This window comes from Coregonus clupeaformis, chromosome 23, assembly GCF_020615455.1.
Source record: "Coregonus clupeaformis isolate EN_2021a chromosome 23, ASM2061545v1, whole genome shotgun sequence".
Classification (NCBI taxonomy): Eukaryota; Metazoa; Chordata; class Actinopteri; order Salmoniformes; family Salmonidae; genus Coregonus; species Coregonus clupeaformis.
In genome coordinates, this window is record NC_059214.1 from 92615 (window position 1) to 112967 (window position 20353).

The 20353-nt window shown below is 46.1% G+C and overlaps 1 protein-coding gene across 1 annotated transcript in view; it reads left to right on the plus strand.

Annotated features, from left to right (window-relative positions):
• Positions 1 to 1542: 1542 nt before the first annotated feature.
• Positions 1543 to 20353, plus strand: part of LOC121536458 (protocadherin-17) — a 30334-nt gene continuing 11523 nt past the window's right edge. Inside the window, exons 1-3 of the mRNA XM_041843741.2 lie at positions 1543 to 5038; positions 6491 to 6549; positions 6835 to 7007. Of these exons, the coding sequence (XP_041699675.1) occupies positions 2558 to 5038; positions 6491 to 6549; positions 6835 to 7007 (2713 nt within the window). The 5' untranslated portion in view covers positions 1543 to 2557. The remainder of the gene's footprint in view (positions 5039 to 6490; positions 6550 to 6834; positions 7008 to 20353) is intronic.

A 20353-nucleotide genomic window follows, 5' to 3' on the forward strand; every position in this document is an offset into this window, starting at 1 on the left:
TTTACGATATGAAATAGGAAACATTCTCTGAATATAGAGCACATCCCCACATAGACCAATAATCCCTTATACGAATTGAGAACGTGTTACGTCATCACTGTGATGTTGCTTTTTCTTTAATTTGATCCTCTTGTCAGACTTCTATCTATAGTGACTCACTACAACCACGTGAAGCTTGTATTCTTGAATCACGAATCCACAGTCAGACCCTGCAGAGAAAGGAGATGAGAACAAATCAAAATGTGTCATTACGGTAATATAAAAAATTACAATTGGGTGGATTGGGAGTATTGGATACAGGCTGTACAAAAGTTATTTCGGGTGATCATGTCCGCAAGCATTTCACCAGTCAGAAAACAAAGGGCTGTTGTTCTGATTGCCTAGCCCAGTAGCCTGGTACCAGCCCCTGGTATGACCCGCCTTTCTGGTTCAACAGGACTGACCACCTTTAACGAGCTCTTTCTGGTATGACCAGTGCTTGAATTGGGTAGGAGCTCACCTGAGTACCAGCAACTCAAATGTTCTACTGCTTGAGCTCCTGTTCCTCCAGCCTGGTCTCATTGACTAGACGTAACATATTAAAAATGTAAATCCGGGACACTCAAATTAAGGGAAAGGGAAGGTAAAAGGGGATACCTCGTCAGTTGTACAACTGAATGCATTCAACTGTAATGTGTCTTCCCGCATTTAACCCAACCCCTCTGGATCAGAGAGGTGCGTGGGGAATTAGCATGATATGTTACGTTTAGTATGGTTACATAAGACAGAAGGTTGCTTAAGGCAAAAACAAAAAGAGAGTGGTTGGTTGGGGTGGCCGTATAACGTGAACGTCTAGCAACCCAAAGGTTGCGTGTTCGAATCTCATCGCGGACAACTTTAGCTAATTAGCTACTTTTCTACTACTTACTATTTTTGAGCTACTTTGCAATTACTTAGGATGTTAGCTAACCCTTCCCCTAACCCTAACCCTTTTAGCTAACCCTTCCCCTAACCCTAACCCCTAGCCCAGGTAACGTTAGCAACAACAAATTGGAATTCGTAAAACATATCATACGAAATGGATTACTGAGATCCACAAATTAATACATACAATACGAAACATAACATCTCATACTAAATTGAGTATCTCGGATTTACGTACATAATAATAAGAAATGCTCTGAGACCAGGTTGGTTCCTCTTATAGAATATTAGTTTAAAAGTATTGTGGAACTCCTGCACCTAAATGTAAAAAGTAGCACCCAAAATGAGTAACGGAACCTATTTCAGTCCAAGTCATGCACTGGGTCACCACCCTACCCAAACCCTCACAGGTTTTACCAGTATTTCTATATTCATTCCTATTCACACACACACTATCTCTACTTCACATCCAGATGTATTAGGAACAACATCCACTAGCACGTTTTCATCTCCAGCTCTCTGCTCAGTGCGCTCACATCAGTAAGTGAGTCACGTACCAGTGGAACAGCCCTCCTTCAATGCGAACTTGCCAGACCTATTGGAGAAAACCCCCAAGGCAGGATCTGTCACTATTTCAGTCATTGGCTGGAAGACGATCAGAAACATGTTAAATGCACCAAGATATAAACTAGAGTCGGCGTAGGGCGTATTGAGGATTCTAGTGGTAACCAGATCTCAATGCCAAGACAAGAGCTGTTTTCAACTGTTGACGTGACCAGAGAATTGAACACAGAAAAAAAAAACGGGCAATTTTGAGCATATCGGGAAATCTACAACATTGTGCATCTGACTTGTTGGATTTTTGTAACCTCTAAAGGATCAGTGTTGATGTTCTTACCCCGAATCAATGCAGGATGCAAGAGTACAAGGTCCAACTGGACTGGATTACGGGATTACTGGACTGATTATAGGTCAATTATCGGGCAAAAGTCCTTATCGCTCTCCAGATGTTCGTGAATGAAAGGACGTAAAACGTGGTCCCGAAGGAGCATATTTAATGGTGCATCTGCAGCTATAGGATACTTTATGGGTTAGTTAATGCAGCCTACATGTTCATAACCTGTATGCAACAGTGTGTAGCCTAGCTCTCACAGTAAAAGTATACTGTGTAGATGTTAGCCGACTACGCTGGAAAATTTGTCGTTGAATGAATATCTCATTATTTTGCTGTAAACTAGGTGTAGATGTCGCATGGGCTTTGCGCATTTGTACTGCCTAACCTTCAGCATAGAGGGATGTACAAACGGTTGTAACCTTCTAGCAACAAGGGAAATCATGAACGCTTTAAAATTACTGAATATATTTTATTCACCGCACAAGTTAATCACGTCTGCCACATGTTAAATTGGGCGTTCATCTTTGTTTACAGAAATAGTTCATCATAGCTGTATATGGAATGTGAAGGAGGTTAGAATAACCGCGTAAAAGAGGGAAAAGGCTGGCTCATAAATCGATTAAATATCCTCTGTCGTCTTGGATACAAAACGACCTGTCTCGTGTCATTTTAGTCGTAGTGTGGCTGCTGGACAAATCAACAGGTTGGAAGTTAAAAGGGACATTTTTTAAGCACGCGCATCCTACACAGTAAAGGGATATGCGTCTTTCTGTCTTATTTTTCCTTCTCTTGTGGGCTAAAGCACGGACACTGAAAAATCTCAATTATTCCGTTCCGGAGGAGCAGGGACCTGGAACTGTTATCGGAAACATTGCTAAGGATGCCGGATTTGGACCGGTGGAGAGAGGGAAAAAATCGAACTTTAGAGTTCTGGAGAATTCTGCTCCACATCTCATTGATGTGGATCCGGAGAGTGGGCTGGTTTTTACCAAACAGCGTATTGACAGGGAGACATTGTGCAGACGCAACCCCAAGTGTCAGCTCTCCATGGAAGTGTTTGCCAACGACAAGGAAATATGCATGATCAAGATTGATGTAGTGGATATAAACGACAACTCACCCAGTTTCCCCTCAGATCACATCAATATAGATATTTCAGAGAATGCAGCTGCTGGGACACGGTTCCCTCTAACAATTGCGTACGATTCAGATTCTGGGCAAAACGGAATAAAGACTTATCAGGTCACCAGAGATGATTACAATACATTTTCTTTGGACTTGAAATTGAGGGGCGATGGAACCATATATCCTGAATTGGTGGTTCAGCGCCCTCTAGATAGGGAGGATCAGTCTCATCACACCCTCCTTTTGACAGCCATTGATGGAGGCGAGTATCCAAGATCAGGGTCCATGCAAATCAATGTGAGAGTTACTGATTCAAATGATAATAGCCCAGTATTTGAGAAACCTGCCTACATGCTGGAGCTCCCTGAAAACTCACCGCCTGGAAGAATGCTGATAGATCTGAATGCAACTGACCAAGATGAGGGCAGCAACGGACAGGTAGTCTATTCTTTCAGTGGATATGCATCCGATAGAGTCCAGGAGCTGTTTTCTATTGACCCCAAAACAGGTGTCATTAAGATTCAAGGAGAAATTGACTATGAGGATAGTCCGACCATTGAATTTGATGTGCAGGCCAAGGACCTGGGGCCTAACCCCATCCCTGGCCATTGTAAGATTTCAGTCAAAGTGCTTGACAAGAATGATAACTGGCCCGTTATAAGTTTTGTTTCCGTCCGCCAGGGAGCTATCAGTGAGGCAGCGCCTCCAGAATCTGTCATCGCCCTGGTGAGAGTCACTGATAAGGATTCTGGGAGAAATGGCCAGCTCCAATGCAGGGTGCTTGGCAATGTACCGTTCAGGCTGCAGGAAAACAATGATAATTTTTACACTCTGCTCACAGACAGACCTCTAGACAGGGAACTGAAAGATGAATATAATGTGACCATAGTGGCCAGAGACAATGGAATACCCTCCTTGAATTACACCAAATCATTTCCAGTGAAAATATTAGATGAGAATGATAATGCGCCACGTTTCACCAAGACAGTCTACGTGCTCCAGGTGCCTGAGAACAACATCCCAGGGGAGTACTTGGGCTCAGTTCTGGCTCATGATCCAGATATAGGTCCGAATGGGACTGTGTCCTACTCCATTTTGCCGTCGCACATCGGAGACGTGTCAGTTTACACCTACGTGTCTGTCAATCCTACCAACGGAGCCATATACGCCTCAAGGTCTTTCAACTACGAACAAACAAAGTTCTTTGAGTTCAAAGTTCAAGCTAAAGACGCAGGGTCTCCTCATATGGAGGGCAGTGCTACAGTCAGGGTCAGTGTGCTTGACGTTAATGACAATCTACCAGTTATTGTATTACCCCTCCTGCTAAATGACACTGCGGAAATCATGGTCCCTAGAAATGTAGGCCTGGGGTACGTAGTGACCACGGTGAGAGCAGTTGACCAGGACCACGGTGAGAGCGGTCGTCTGACCTACGAGATCTGGGAGGGTAACGAGGAGCACCTGTTTGAGATGGACCCCGTGGCCGGCGAGGTGAGGACTGCCCATGCTGTGTGGGAGGACGTGGCCCCAGCCGTGGAGCTGGTAGTGAAGGTAACCGATCACGGCAAGCCCCCGCTGTCTGCCGTGGCTAAGCTGATCATTAAGACCATCACAGGAGCCATGGCAGGAGGGGAGTCCAGCGCCAGTGAGGAGCAGCAGCGCTGGGACATGTCCCTGCCCCTCATCATAACCCTCTGCATCATCTCCCTCATGCTCCTGGCTGTCATGACTACCATCGCTTTTAAGTCCAGGCATCATGATAAGGAGGCTGGGAATTATAACTGCCGTATGGCCGAGTACTCCAACTCCAATCCCCCGGTTGGAAACGGCAAGAAGAAGAGGATCAACAAGAGCGACATCATGCTGGTGCAGAGCGAGATGGAGGAGAGGGACTCTGTGAGCAGGATGAACGTGGTGAGCAGCCCGTCTCTCATCTCCTCGCCCATCTGTTTCCACTACCAAGCGACCAGCCCCCTGCCTCTCACGCTGCCCAGGTCAGAGGTCATGTATCTGAAAACCACTTTCAACAGCCTGACGGTACCTCGGGCTGGCTGTCACTCAAGCTTTGCGGGGCTTACCACAGAGACTCCTATGAAGAGAATGTCAGTGATACAGGTAAGAAACAGAGTCATTGAGTTGTATTTCTGTCAGCCTTTTATTCTACCTTATCTCCGTTCATGGTATTCTAATCTGCCACAAGAGAGGTAATTCTTCAAAGCAATACCCACAGGCACCATGCAATCAAACTTCCTTGTTATCATTTTATTTACATTTTAGTCATTTTGCAGACGCTCTTATCCAGAGCAACTTACAGTTAGTGAGTGCATACATTATTTTTTTATTTTTCATACTGGCCCCCCATGGGAATCGAACCCACAACCCTGGCGTTGCAAACGCCATGCTCTACCAACTGAACTACATCCCTGCCGGCCATTCCCTCCCCTACCCTGGACGACGCTGGGCCAATTGTGTGCCGCCCCATGGGTCTCCCGGTCGTGGCCTGCTACAACAGAGCCTGGATTCGAACCAGGATCTCTAGTGGCACAGCTAGCACTGCGATGCAGTGCCTTAGACCACTGCACAACTCGGGAGGTTTTGCCAATTGAAGGACTCAAAAATGCAGCCGATACAGGATAATACACTACAAGCATATTGAAGAAATATATTAAAATATATGTTGGTAGACTGTTTGCAATCTACTTCTCCTCCACAGAGATCCTAACAATTTTGAAATTGGCCCATTATGAGTCACTTCTAGCAGCACCTTACAGGTGGTCTGAATAATCAGAAACTCATTTCTGTTAGATATGCAAACCATGTGAGTCTTGGACTGCGCTGCTGTGCTGTCACTGCCAAATCCGCCTGGGAAAACAAAACCCTGCCTGAAATCTGGGATTGGACAGCAGCTTGTCTGATCACGTTAGTAAAATGTTATGTGCCAGACAGCTAGATGCACACAGCATAACCTTACAATCCCATTTATTGCCCTCCACAAACATGGGCCAGTTCCACAAATCCAAATCCAATGTTGGCAAGATAAGGCCTTTACTAGGGTCCAGATCTGCCTTGTACAAAATGACAGGGTTGCTTATGCAAGCCAGCATATTCAATTGACAGGGAATGCATGTAATTTTATTCAGCACATCAGTATTTTTCGGGTTGTTAATGATGTAAATATCTAGGACAGTCTCCGAGATGATAACACTGATGACAAGGTCTGTTGCTAGGGCATGTTGCTAGGGCAAGTTGCAAGGGCATGTGATCAACACAAACACAATATTGTCATGATGAGTAAAAACGTGGATGCAGATGACAGTGGCTGATGCGTTACTGCTCACAGGCACATACAGTATGGACATGAAGGGGATTTGGTTATTTTCTTTTTATTAACATGTTTCATGTATTCCTAAATGATTCAAATGTACAGATCGGAATGCAGGCCAAGCCATAGCTATGGACATGTCCTTTGAATATCTCATGTTGTAAATATATTCTGTTGCACACATCAATGGAAAACAAATGTCTGGAGCATGATAAACGAATAATTATCTCTGGTTTTATTCTCAGACGGATAATTTCCCCTCGGAGCCCAATAACGCGGCCAACAGGCAGCCATTTGCTCAAAGGTAAGGTCACTAAATGATAACTACCTAACCACCTGAATTTACGTTGTAGTCAATATCAAGGCATCAGGCCAAGCATGTCAAAAAGGGCTCAGGTGCGATCACAAGACAGACAGACGGACGGACGGACGGACGGACGGACGGACGGACGGACGGACGGACAGACAGACAGGCAGGCAGGCAGACAGACAGGCAGGCAGGCAGACAGACAGACAGACAGACAGACAGACAGACAGACACCACCAGTGAGATATTTTTTTATTGAATGTTTCTCTCCCCATCCTGCAGCAGCTCAACGTTTAAGGATGCAGAGCGAGCGAGCCTCCGAGACAGTGGCCATGGTGATAGTGACCAGGCTGATAGTGACCTGGATACTAATAAAGGCTCCGCCTGCGACACGTCTGCCAGGGAGGCCCTCAAGATGAAAGCCACAGCAGTTAATGGCCAGCCTCTCGACCAGGGTGAGTGGAAGCTATCTCTCTGACATCTTGAAGACGCTAAACAGACCCTTGCATCAGACCCTTGTTTTCCCAATCACTGCACCAAGCCAACATGACCCTACATTTACATTTAAGTCATTTAGCAGACGCTCTTATCCAGAGCGACTTACAAATTGGTGCATTCAACTTAGGATAGCCAGTGGGACGACCACCACTGGGGGAGGGGGGGGTGTAGAAGGATTACTGTTAGACTATTCCAGGTATTCCTTAAAGAGGTAGGGTTTCAAGTGTCTCCGGAAGGTGGTCAGTGACTCTGCTGTCCTGGCGTCATGGGTGAGCTTGTTCCACCATTGGGGTGCCAGAGCAGCGAATAGCTTTGACTGCGCTACAAACTGGGCTACACTGGGCTACACTGGGCTACAAACTGGGCTACAAACTGGGCTACACTGGGCTACACTGGACTACACTGGGCTACAAACTGGGCTACAAACTGGGCTACAAACTGGGCTACACTGGGCTACACTGGGCTACAAACTGGGCTACCCTGGGCTACAAACTGGGCTACACCGGGCTACACTGGGCTACACTGGGCTACAAACTGGGCTACACTGGGCTACAAACTGGGCTACACTGGGCTACACTGGGCTACAAACTGGGCTACAAACTGGGCTACACTGGGCTACACTGGGCTACAAACTGGGCTACACTGGGCTACAAACTGGGCTACACTGGGCTACACTGGGCTACACTGGGCTACAAACTGGGCTACACTGGGCTACACTGGGCTACAAACTGGGCTACAAACTGGGCTACAAACTGGGCTACACTGGGCTACACTGGGCTACACTGGGCTACAAACTGGACTACACTGCGCTACACTGGACTACACTGGGCTACACTGGGCTACACCGGGCTACACTGGGCTACACTGGACTACACTGGGCTACACTGGACTACACTGGGCTACACTGGACTACACTGGGCTACACTGGGCTACACTGGACTACACTGGACTACACTGGACTACACTGGGCTACACTGGGCTACACTGGGCTACACTGGACTACACTGGGCTACACTGGGCTACACGGGGCTACACTGGGCTACAAACTGGACTACACTGCGCTACACTGGACTACACTGGACTACACTGGGCTACACTGGGCTACACTGGGCTACAAACTGGACTACACTGCGCTACACTGGACTACACTAGACTACACTGGGCTACACTGGGCTACAATGGGCTACACTGGACTACACTGGACTACACTGGACTACACTGGGCTACACTGGACTACACTGGGCTACACTGGGCTACACTGGACTACACTGGGCTACACTGGGCTACACGGGGCTACACTGGACTACACTGGGCTACACTGGGCTACACTGGACTACACTGGACTACACTGGGCTACACTGCGCTACACTGGGCTACACTGGACTACACTGGGCTACACTGGACTACACTGGGCTACACTGGGCTACAAACGGGGCTACACTGGGCTACACTGGGCTACACGGGGCTACACTGGACTACACTGGGCTACACTGGACTACACTGGACTACACTGGGCTACACTGCGCTACACTGGGCTACACTGGACTACACTGGGCTACACTGGGCTACACTGGACTACACTGGGCTACACTGCGCTACACTGGACTACACTGCGCTACACTGGACTACACTGGACTACACTGGGCTACACTGGACTACACTGGACTACACTGGGCTACACTGCGCTACACTGGACTACACTGGGCTACACTGGGCTACACTGGACTACACTGGGCTACACTGCGCTACACTGGACTACACTGGGCTACACTGGGCTACACTGGGCTACACTGGACTACAAACACGTGTGTTGACAGTCTGTCTATCCCTAATCCTACAGAACCGCCCTCAGTGTAAAGCTAAAATAAATGATGATTACACACTGTACACCTCAAAGAGATTACTGAAATCATAATACTTAAACGAGATTGTAGCGGTATGAATTCTATGCAGCAGTAATGAAATCTAAGCTCTGTTGAGACAGCTTCATATTGTAGCTCAGTGCTGTTGCAGAAATGTTGAACTACACTGCCAAGATGACATGAAGGCGCCATAGTGGAGAATGGATGATAGTTAAGAGGATAAAAGGGTCCGTTGGTGAAGGAAAGAATGTTCAAACATCCTCTGCCAGCTTTAGCAATCAAACGAGCTCATGTGCATTGTAAAGTGTACCTCGATGGCTGTCTCATTTGAACATTTCATTATTTGATTATTAACTTTCTGCAAGCCTTGCTTGAATCACGAGACAGGGACAAAAGAGCATGACAGACACCTTCAGTACAAACAGACAAAAAGCTTTTGGTGACTGCTGACAGAATGCGTTTCTTCTCAGTTGCCTTTAATGGACTGTTAGAATGGTGAAGATATACGTACAATATGGAATCATAAAAAGGAGTATTTCATGCCAGTTATGTCAAAAGTCTTGTTGATGTTCTCAATACATACAAGCATTGATGAGTTTGAAACAATTTCCACTAGTCAAGTCCTTTTCACCACTTCGTCGGATTATGATTGGTTTATGTAGCTCTTTTTCTGTTTGACACGATGCATATAAAAGATGAGGCACGTCTCCCATATACACCTTTCAAACCAATACGTTTTTCCGCCAACTTTAGCATCCCACCAACTTTAGCTTCCTGCCAACTTTAGCTTCCCACCAACTTTAGCATTCCGCCAACTTTAGCTTCCCACCAACTTTAGCATCCCGCCAACTTTAGCATCCCACCAACTTTAGCTTCCCACCAACTTTAGCATCCCACCAACTTTAGCTTCCCGCCAACTTTGGCTTCCCACCAACTTTAGCTTCCCACCAACTTTAGCATCCCACCAACTTTAGCTTCCCACCAACTTTAGCTTCCCACCAACTTTAGCATCCCACCAACTTTAGCTTCCCGCCAACTTTGGCTTCCCACCAACTTTAGCATCCCACCAACTTTAGCTTCCCACCAACTTTAGCATCCCAGCCAACTTTAGCATCCTACTAACTTTAGCATCCCGCCAACTTTAGCATCCCGCCAACTTTAGCATCCCGGCAACTTTTTGCCAACTTTTTGTTATATATGAAGTGTATTGCCGGCAACAAAGCCTGTACTTTTATTTCCGCTAACCAACCTAGTCATGATTGCGATAAAGTTCTGCCTATGGCTTACGACTCGATCACACCGACAGCGTCATTGCATTTTGGTACACCAGAAGTACATTCATTTCTAATGGAACGCTGCGTTTGCCTTGCAGCATTGCGTTGCAGAGGCAGTTGCAGTGCGTTCTCTGTGGTGCATACGTTGGATTTATTGAACGTATGCATCAAACTGTATGCGTCGACGGCTTGACAGAAATGGTAGCAGAAGGTGAATGTTGAACTTTTGTTGCACACATATCCAGATGATGCTGCGTACCATTTCGCGCAATGACGCTGTCAGTGTGATCGAGGCGTTGGTATGACGTCGCCGTAATGCTGAGGTGGCATTGGTAGCACTATGCTCTTAAGCTCTTGATGGTTGCTAAGCAGTGCCCGTTACTATCAATGATGTATATATAAATCATTGGTTACTATTCTCCTTCCAGTTCTAAACTTTGCGAGGCTTCACCAATCTCTTCACATAGCCCACCACATGCACTGTTTTCTTAACCACAACTGGATGGATCCATAAAGAATTACTGTGGGAATAAATATAACTGAATGACAATTTTTGTAAATAATAAAGTAAGGTAATGCAATTGAAGGCATCAAATTGTTGTTTACTGAAACTCCCCAAGTCATCCAATTGTTATAATATTGTCAATTATTTCAGCACCGTTTCGTGCTGCTTTGAGACAAGTGTGGGGACTCGTCTTGATAAATCAATCAATGTCAGAATTTTATTTTCACTGAATCGCCGTTTGGATATTGGTTAGGCTACAATTAGGCAGTAGAAATGTTAGCTAAATTGAGGTGAGTGCTGCTAATGATTGTCTTGTCCAGTTGGCTCATTTAGTATAGAACTTCTAAATGCCTCATGAGCTTAGTTCAAGTTTCGTTCCCCATCAGAACCCAAAATATACGCTTGTTTTACTCCAATGTTTGTAAACAAAGTAAATGTAAACAAACACTGTATAGCCTCAAAACATGGTTAAAACTATAATGTTGATATCATGGATGGTCAGACCTTGCATCCATAGCTCTGTCTTTGAATTTGAGAGTGGTTAAATTTCTCCAGCTTTTTATAGAAACACTTTGTTATTGTTTTAACTGATTTAACAAGTGGATTATTTAGCTCTTCACTCGCAGTCATTTAGTAGCCTAGGCCTGTGACTTGTCTTAACCCAGAGTCTAAGCCCTGTCTATGCCGGGGGAGGGGGGAGGGGGTCTAAGTTAAATTGTTTTAAGATGGTCATACCAAGGATCATTTAGCTATTTGATTTTGAATTTTAAGACCCCTTAAGGTATAAAAAAATATATATAAAACAATTATTGGATGAAACATTAATTTGGCATTACTGCTGTTAGCCAACAGAAACAAACAGATTCCCAACATGGAACAACAGATAGTCCCAAAATAAATCAAAATTAAGTTTGTTCTGAAGTATCTGTCCTATATCTGAGAGATATAAGAAGAGATATAAGAATGATCAGGAAACTATATATTTTTACATATACAGTGCCTTCGGAAAGTATTCAGACCTCTTGACTTTTTCCACATTTTGTTACGTTACAGCCTTATTCTAAAATTGATCAAATTGTTTTTTTTCCTCATCAATCTACACACATTACCCCATAATGACAAAGCAAAAACAGGTTTTTAGAAATTGAAATATCATATTACATAGGTATTCAGACCCTTTACTCAGTACTTTGTTGAAGCACCTTTGGCAGTGATTACAGCCTTGAGTCTTCTTGGGTATGATGCTACAAGCTTGGCACACCTGTATTTGAAGAGTTTCTCCCAATGTTCTCTGCAGATCCTCTCAAGCTCTGTCAGGTTGGATGGGGAGTGTCGCTGCACAGTTATTTTCAGGTCTCTCCAGAGATGTTAGATCGGGTTCAAGTCCAGGCTCTGGCTGGGCCACTCAAGGACATTCAGAGACTTGTCCCAAAGCCACTCCTGCATTGTCTTGGCTGTGTGCTTAGGATCTTTGTCCTGTTGGAAGGTGAGCATTCGCCCCAGTCTGAGGTCCTGAGCGCTCTGGAGCAGGTTTTCATCAAGGATCTCTCAGTACTTTGCGCCGTTCATCTTTCCCTCGATCCTGACTAGTCGCCCAGTCCCTGCCGTTGAAAACCACCCCCACAGCATGATGCTGCCACCACCATGCTTCACCTTTGGGGTGGTGCCAGGTTTCCTCCAGACGTGACACTTGGCATTCAGGCCAAAGAGTTCAATCTTGGTTTCATCAGACCAGAGAATCTTGTTTCTCATGGTCTGAGAGTCCTTTAGGTGCCTTTTGGCAAACTCCAAGCAGGCTGTCATGTGCCTTTTACTGAGAAGTGACTTCCGTCTGGCCGTTCTACCATAAAGGCCTGATTGGTGGAGTGCTGCAGATATGGTTGTCCTTCTGGAAGGTTCTTCCATCTCCACAGAGGAACTCTGGAGCTCTGTCAGAGTGACCATCGGGTTCTTGGTCACCTCCCTGACCATGGCCCTTCTCCCCCGATTGCTCAGTTTGGCCGGGCGGCCAGCTCTAGGAAGAGTTTTGGTGGTTCCAAACTTATTCCATTTAAGAATGATGGAGGTCACTGTGTTTTTTGGGGACCTTCAATGCTGCAGAAATGTTTTGGTACCCTTCCCCAGATCTGTGCCTCGACACAATCCTGTCTCGGAGTGCTATGGACAATTCCTTCGACCTCATGGCTTGGTTTTTGCTCTGACATGCACTGTCAACTGTGGGACCTTTATATAGACAGATGTGTGCCTTTCCAAATCATGTCCAATCAATTGAATTTACCACAGGTGGACTTCAATCAAGTTGTAGAAACATCTCAAGGATTATCAATGGAAACAGGATGCACCTGAGCTCAATTTTGAGTCTCATAGCAAAGGGTCTGAATAATTATGTAAATAAGGTATTTCTGTTTTTTTTTTAAATAAAATTGCCAACATTTCTACAAACCTGTTTTCACTTTGTCATTATGGGGTATTGTGTGTAGATTGATGAGGGAAATTATTTAATCAATTTTACAATAAGGCTGTAACTAAATAAAATGTGGAAAAAGGGAAGGGGTCTGAATACTTTCTGAATGCACTGTATATATCCCCTTATTTATCCCCCTGCTGGTCCAACATCTCATTCCAAAATCATGGGCATTAATATGGAGTTGATCCCCCCTTTGCTGCTATAACAGCCTCCACTCTTCTGGGAAGGCTTTCCACTAGATGTTGGAACATTGCTGCAGGGACTTGCTTCCATTCAGCCACAAGAGCATTAGTGAGGTTGGGCACTGATGTTGGGCGATTAGGCCTGGCTCGCAGTCGGCGTTCCAATTCATCCCAAAGGTGTTCGATGAGGTTGAGGTCAGGGCTCTGTGCAGGCCAGTCAAGTTCTTCCACACTGATCTCGACAAACCATTTCTGTATGGACCTCGCTTTGTGCACGGGGGCATTGTCATGCTGAAACAGGAAAGGGCCTTTCCCAAACAGTTTCCACAAAGTTGGAAGCACAGAATCGTCTAGAATGTAATGTAATTGTATGCTGTAGCGTTAAGATTTCCCTTCAATGCAACTAAGGGGCCTAGCCCGAACCATGAAAAACAGCCCCAGACCATTATTCCTACTCCACCAAACTTTACAGTTGGCACTATGCATTGGGGCAGGTAGCATTCTCCTGGCATCTGCCAAACCCAGATTCATCCGTCTGATTGCCAGATGGTGAAGCGTGATTCATCACGCCAGAGAATGCGTTTCCACTGCTCCAGAGCTATTTTACCAAGAAGGAGAGTGATGGAGTGCTGCATCAGATGACCTGGCCTCCACAATCCCCCGACCTCAACCAAATTGAGATGGTTTGGGATGAGTCAGACCGCAGAGTGAAGGAAAAGCAGCCAACAAGTGCTCAGCATATGTGGGAACTCCTTCAAGACTGTTGGAAAAGCATTCCAGGTGAAGCTGGTTGAGAGAATGCCAAGAGTGTGCAAAGCTGTCATCAAGGCAAAGGGTGGCTATTTGAAGAATCTCAAATATAAAATATATTTTGATTTATTAGTTCATAGTTTTGATGTCTTCACTATTATTCTACAATGCAGAAAATAGTAAAAATAAAGAAAAACCCTTGAATGAGTAGGTGTTCTAAAACTTTTGACCGGTAGTGTACAGTACTTCCATTCATTTTTTAAAACTGGTACCGGGGACCTTCAGATTAGTCTTGTGAGGCTTGTTGGCGTCCTGGAGCAAAACAGAGAACACCATCGTGTTCGTGAGAGTCTCAGCTTTCAATGAATTGTAGGCCATAATAGTTTGTAGGCCAAATCGTTCGGACGCTACAGACGTTTTCGTGAGAAGACCGATTTTCGGGATGTCTCGTGGTCTGACAAACACCGCTCTAGCTCTGTCACCTTTCACCGCAGATGCGGAAGGTTGACATCGGCGAATGCGGTGGATTGAGACACATATCACTAGCTTAAACAGACAGATTTTTATGGGGATTTTAAAAAAATATATGTTAATTACATTTCCACATGGAAAACTTCCACATGACCATTGTAGGCCAAGGGTTAATCAATCAATCAATGTGATTTATTTAGCTGAATCTCCGTCTGTATATTTGGTTAATTCTCTGGCAAATAAGTGGAGGATGTGTAGCTCAGGACTGATCAGAAACATTTAGCCTAAATCAAATGTAGGCCTATTATTTCTCTGGATCACGTAAAGGCAACTCCAAAAGCCTGCGGATGTTGTGATGAAGATACTCTCAATGTAAGACCCTACGCCCTACACCCTACGCCCTACGCCCTATGCCCTACACCCTACGCCCTACACCCTACACCCTACACCCTACGCCCTACGCCCTACACCCTACGCCCTACGCCCTACGCCCTACGCCTGCTCCCTACACCCTACGCCCTACGCCCTACGCCCTACACCCCTACGCCCTACGCCCTACACCCTAAGCCCTACACCCTACGCCCTACGCCCTACACCCTACGCCCTACACCCTACGCCCTACACCCTACGCCCTACGCCCTACGCCTGCTCCCTACGCCCTACGCCCTACGCCCTACGCCCTACACCCTACGCCCTACACCCTACGCCCTACACCCTACGCCCTACGCCCTACACCCTACGCCTGCTCCCTACACCCTACGCCCTACACCCTACGCCCTACGCCCTACACCCTACGCCCTACACCCTACGCCTGCTCCCTACACCCTACGCCCTACGCCCTACGCCCTACACCCTACACCCTACGCCCTACGCCCTACACCCTAAGCCCTACACCCTACGCCCTACGCCCTACACCCTACGCCCTACACCCTACGCCCTACACCCTACGCCCTACGCCCTACGCCTGCTCCCTACGCCCTACGCCCTACGCCCTATGCCCTACACCCTACGCCCTACACCCTACGCCCTACACCCTACGCCCTACGCCCTACACCCTACGCCTGCTCCCTACACCCTACGCCCTACACCCTACACCCTACGCCCTACGCCCTACACCCTACGCCCTACACCCTACGCCCTACACCCTACGCCCTACACCCTACGCCCTACGCCCTACGCCCTACGCCCTACACCCTACGCCCTACACCCTACACCCTACACCCTACGCCCTACACCCTACGCCCTACGCCCTACGCCTGCTCCCTACACCCTACGCCCTACACCCTACGCCCTACACCCTACGCCCTACACCCTACACCCTACGCCCTACGCCTGCTCCCTAACAAATCAGAGTGAGGGTAGGAAAGATATGGAACATGGATCATAAAAGCATTGGCTTGCAAAATAACACCTTTTTTTTAATATGACAGCACGTTGTCGTGACGCAAGTTGTGTGGGAAAAATATTATTTGTATTTTAATATTTAATTATTTTCTCAGCCTTCTATAAAATATATGTGTGTTAACTGTGATCAGGGTTGCCTAAGTGTGTCTTGTCTGTTTAATGAACAAAATAACTATTGATTTCATGTGCGTGGAGCATCCATGTAGCAAATAGGGTGCACAGACCAGCAACATTATGAAACTCTAAATATGCCGTTCTATTCTTTTGAAAATATATTTTATTAGTCTTATAATGTTTCTTAGGACCTGCCTAAAACAAAGTAATAATGGATTTCTTTGTGATGGTGTATATTCAATGGATTTATTAAAATAGACGTCCACCCACATCGGCCCATGTCTACTCCCACTCCTAAACTTGCCGGCATGTGCACGGGAGATATCATAGGCTGATCCCGGCAAGAATGTGGTAAAAATGGGACTGTACGAATTGGGCTGTAAAGAACATTGCCAGATATGTCCCTGGACAGAACTGTGGACATCAGGTCCCTGGACAGAACTGTGGACATCAGGTCCCTGGACAGAACTGTGGACATCAGGTCCCTGGACAGAACTGTGGACATCAGGTCCCTGGACAGAACTGTGGACATCAGTACTGACGTCATCAGGTCACTGGACAGTACTGAGGTCATCAGGTCCCTGGGCAGTACTGAGGTCATCAGTACTGAGGTCATCATGTGGACAGTACTGAGGTCATCAGGTCCCTGGACAGTACTGAGGTCATCAGGTGGGCTACTTTCCACTCCATTTGCTATGAGCTGTGTGTTTGTGGCATGCTCAAGAGGACAGAGATGGTTGCCAGGGGGATGTGTGGGATTGTGTGTATTTGTGTGTGTGTGTGTGTGTGTGTGTGTTGTCAGGGGAAACGGCAGGGCCAGACTCTCTGTGAGAGGTGTAAATTCAATCCCACCTTTCTGGAGCACATATTTCTGAATGTTATTCTCCAGACCCTGTTCAAAGGCCAATCAAATGGACCGATATTGAAAGAGATGTTTCATATGTGCAGAATGGAATTTACACTAAGCACTGATGCTTACTTGACTGGAATGTCAATTAATTTATAGACGTGCGTTTGTGAGATAAGATCAATGCAAAAAAAACTGGGGTAATGCATTTAATATGAATGGCTTGTGTTAATGCTTTTTTTTCTGATGTACTCAGAGTTGTGTCTTTGGTTGTACAAAATATTGTTTTAAAGCTAAACTAATTGTCACACTAAATGGTTACTGTAGGGGTTGGTCAGTTTTATATTGAATTGACATGTAGTTTGCAGACAGTTGATCCGCCAAGCAATCTGTTTCTGCATGATGTATTCTCTCTATAGGACCCAGTGCCCACGTAGTGAAGTGTAGGTTGAAATGTTCTTTACCTGGACAGGATCATATGGCCTGGAACAATAGTATAGACTTAATACAAAGTCACCACAAGCCCAAACAACAGTGTGGATTAAGTAGTGTTTTTGTATTTTCACCTTAATCAAAGACTCCAGTCTCCTCTCAGCTTTGATACAGGTAATGTATGCACCTGGGTGTCTCGCAATAGCTTTCCCCCTATAAAAATGTATTGTCTCCAGGAGCCTCTAGGTGCGTACAAACTGGGTGTCTCTGTTGCTAGGCTTTTTCTATTTACAACGACCAGGCAGGTTCTTTGTCTTTGAAAACGTGTTTTTCCCTTCAGCTTAGCCATAATACCCCACCCTTGTGATCCCTTTAAATAGCTCCTTTGTTTCCCTGGCTTTTAACAAGCATCCACAAGGCACACCCCAATTGTAGATCCATTAAAGATGATTAGTCTTGGAACTCTATGGTGCTCTAAGAGATTTTAATTACACTGACTCTGGCAGGTACATGGCAAAACACAGCCAGATGTCTAGTCTGTCTATGTTTTGTAAGATCAACGACAATGTCTTCAGAAATAGCTACAGTACTGTGTAGCTGTTCTCTCTTAATTTGACCACTCTGTTGTCGCTAAAAGAAATCCTGCGTCTCAGGAAATTCTAACGTGTATTTGAGTTTTAAAAAAGGTTTCTAAAGTTTGTAGTTTCCACTTTAACATTTCTGACTTAATTTGCCCTAATGAAAAATGTATCAACCCCTACAAAAATGTCCATTAATTATAATCTACATAATAATTCACATTTCCTGTTACTGCATGATTATTTTCCTGCTGTGAGAAACTGGTCAAATTAAGATCCTACATCTGTATGTACAAAGGGAATGGCGGTACCATGTGGGTGGTCTGTGTTGTGTGAGACATGGCAAATCTGCATAACCATCCACCACTGAAAGATGTATCTGGGCAAGGGGTGTGCAACTCGTTTGACACAAACACACTAACTTTGATAATGAAGAGCTATTGTTTCAGGCAAGGTGAGAGTCTTCGCCTGTAAGCTGTGAAAATAAACTTTCACTGTGAGTCAAGGTATGATAGTTTCCTATATTTAACCACTTGCCATATGCTTTGCAAAATAAACATAAAATGCCTTGATAGCACCTCTCTCAACAGGTGCTCAACCCATATATAAATTCTTAATTGTCTGAACTCATTTGAATTCAACGCATACATTTACATTACAGTGACTTACAAATTGGTGCATTCACCTTATGATAGCCAGTGGGACAACCACTTTACAATTATTATTTTTTATATTTGTCTAATTTTGTTATTTTTAATTTTTAGAGTATATATATATATTTTAAAAAAATTGTGTGGGGGTGGGGTGGGGGGTGTGGGGGTAGAAGGATTACTTTTATCCTATCCCAGGTATTCCTTAAAGAGGTGGGGTTTCAAGTGTCTCCGGGAGGTGGTCAGTGACTCCGCTGTCCTGGCGTCGTGAGGGAGCTTGTCCCACCATTGGGGTGCCAGAGCAGCGAACATTTTTGACTGGGCTTAGCGGGAACTGTGCTTCCGCAGAGGTAGGGGGACCAGCAGGCCAGAGGTGGAAGAACGCAATGCCCTCGTTTGGGTGTAGGGACTGATCAGAGCCTGAAGGTAAGGAGGTACCGTTCCCCTCACAGCTCCGTAGGCAAGCACCATGGTCTTGTAGCAGATGCAAGCTTCAACTGGAAGCCAGTGGAGTGTGCGGAGGAGCGGGGTGACGTGAGAGAACTTGGGAATGTTGAACACCAGACGGGCTGCAGCGTTCTGGATGAGTTGTAGGGGTTTAATGGCACAGGCAGGGAGCCCAGCCAACAGTGAGTTGCAGTAATCCAGACGGGAGATGACAAGTGCCTGGATTAGGACCTGTGCCGCTTCCTGTATAAGCTAGGGTCGTACTCTGCGAATGTTGTAGAGCATGAACCTACAGGATCGGGTCACCGCTTTGATGTTAGCGGAGAACGACAGGGTGTTGTCCAGGGTCACGCCAAGGTTCTCTGCACTCTGGGAGGAGGACACAATGGAGTTGTCAACCGTGATGGCGAGATCATGGAGCGGGCAGTCCTTCCCCGGGAGGAAGAGCAACTCTGTCTTGCTGAGGTTCAGCTTGAGGTGGTGATCCGACATCCACACTGATATGTCTGCCAGACATGCAGAGATGCGATTCACCACCTGGTTATCAGAAGGGGGAAAGGAGAAGATTAATTGTGTGTCGTCTGCGTAGCAATGATAGGAGAGACCATGTGAGGATATGACAGAGCCAAGTGACTTGGTGTATAGAGAGAATAGGAGAGGGCCTAGAACTGAGCCCTGGGGGACACCAGTGGTGAGAGCATGTGGTGCGGAGACAAATTCTCGCCACGCCACCTGGTAGGAGCGACCTGTCAGGTAGTACGCAATCCAAGAGTGAGCCGCGCCGGAGATGCCCAACTCGGAGAGGGTGGAGAGGAGGATCTGATGGTTCACAGAATCAAAGGCAGCAGATAGGTCTAGAAGGATGAGAGCAGAGGAGAGAGAGTTAGCTTTAGCAGTGCGGAGAGCCTCCGTGACACAGAGAAGAGCAGTCTCAGTTGAATGACCAGTCTTGAAACCTGACTGGTTTGGATCAAGAAGGTCATTCTGAGAGAGATAGCAGGAGAGTTGGCTATAGACGGCACGCTCAAGAGTTTTGGAGAGAAAAGAAAGAAGGGATACTGGTCTGTAGTTGTTGACATCGGAGGGATCGAGTGTAGGTTTTTTGAGGAGGGGTGCAACTCTTGCTTTCTTGAAGATGGAAGGGACATAGCCAGCGGACAAGGATGAGTTGATGAGTGAGGTGAGGTAAGGGAGAAGGTCTCCGGAAATGGTCTGGAGAAGGGAGGAGGGGATAGGGTCAAGCAGGCAGGTTGTTGGGCAGCCGGCCGTCCAAGTCGCAAAATTTCATCTGGAGAGAGAAGGGAGAAAGAAGTCAAAGCA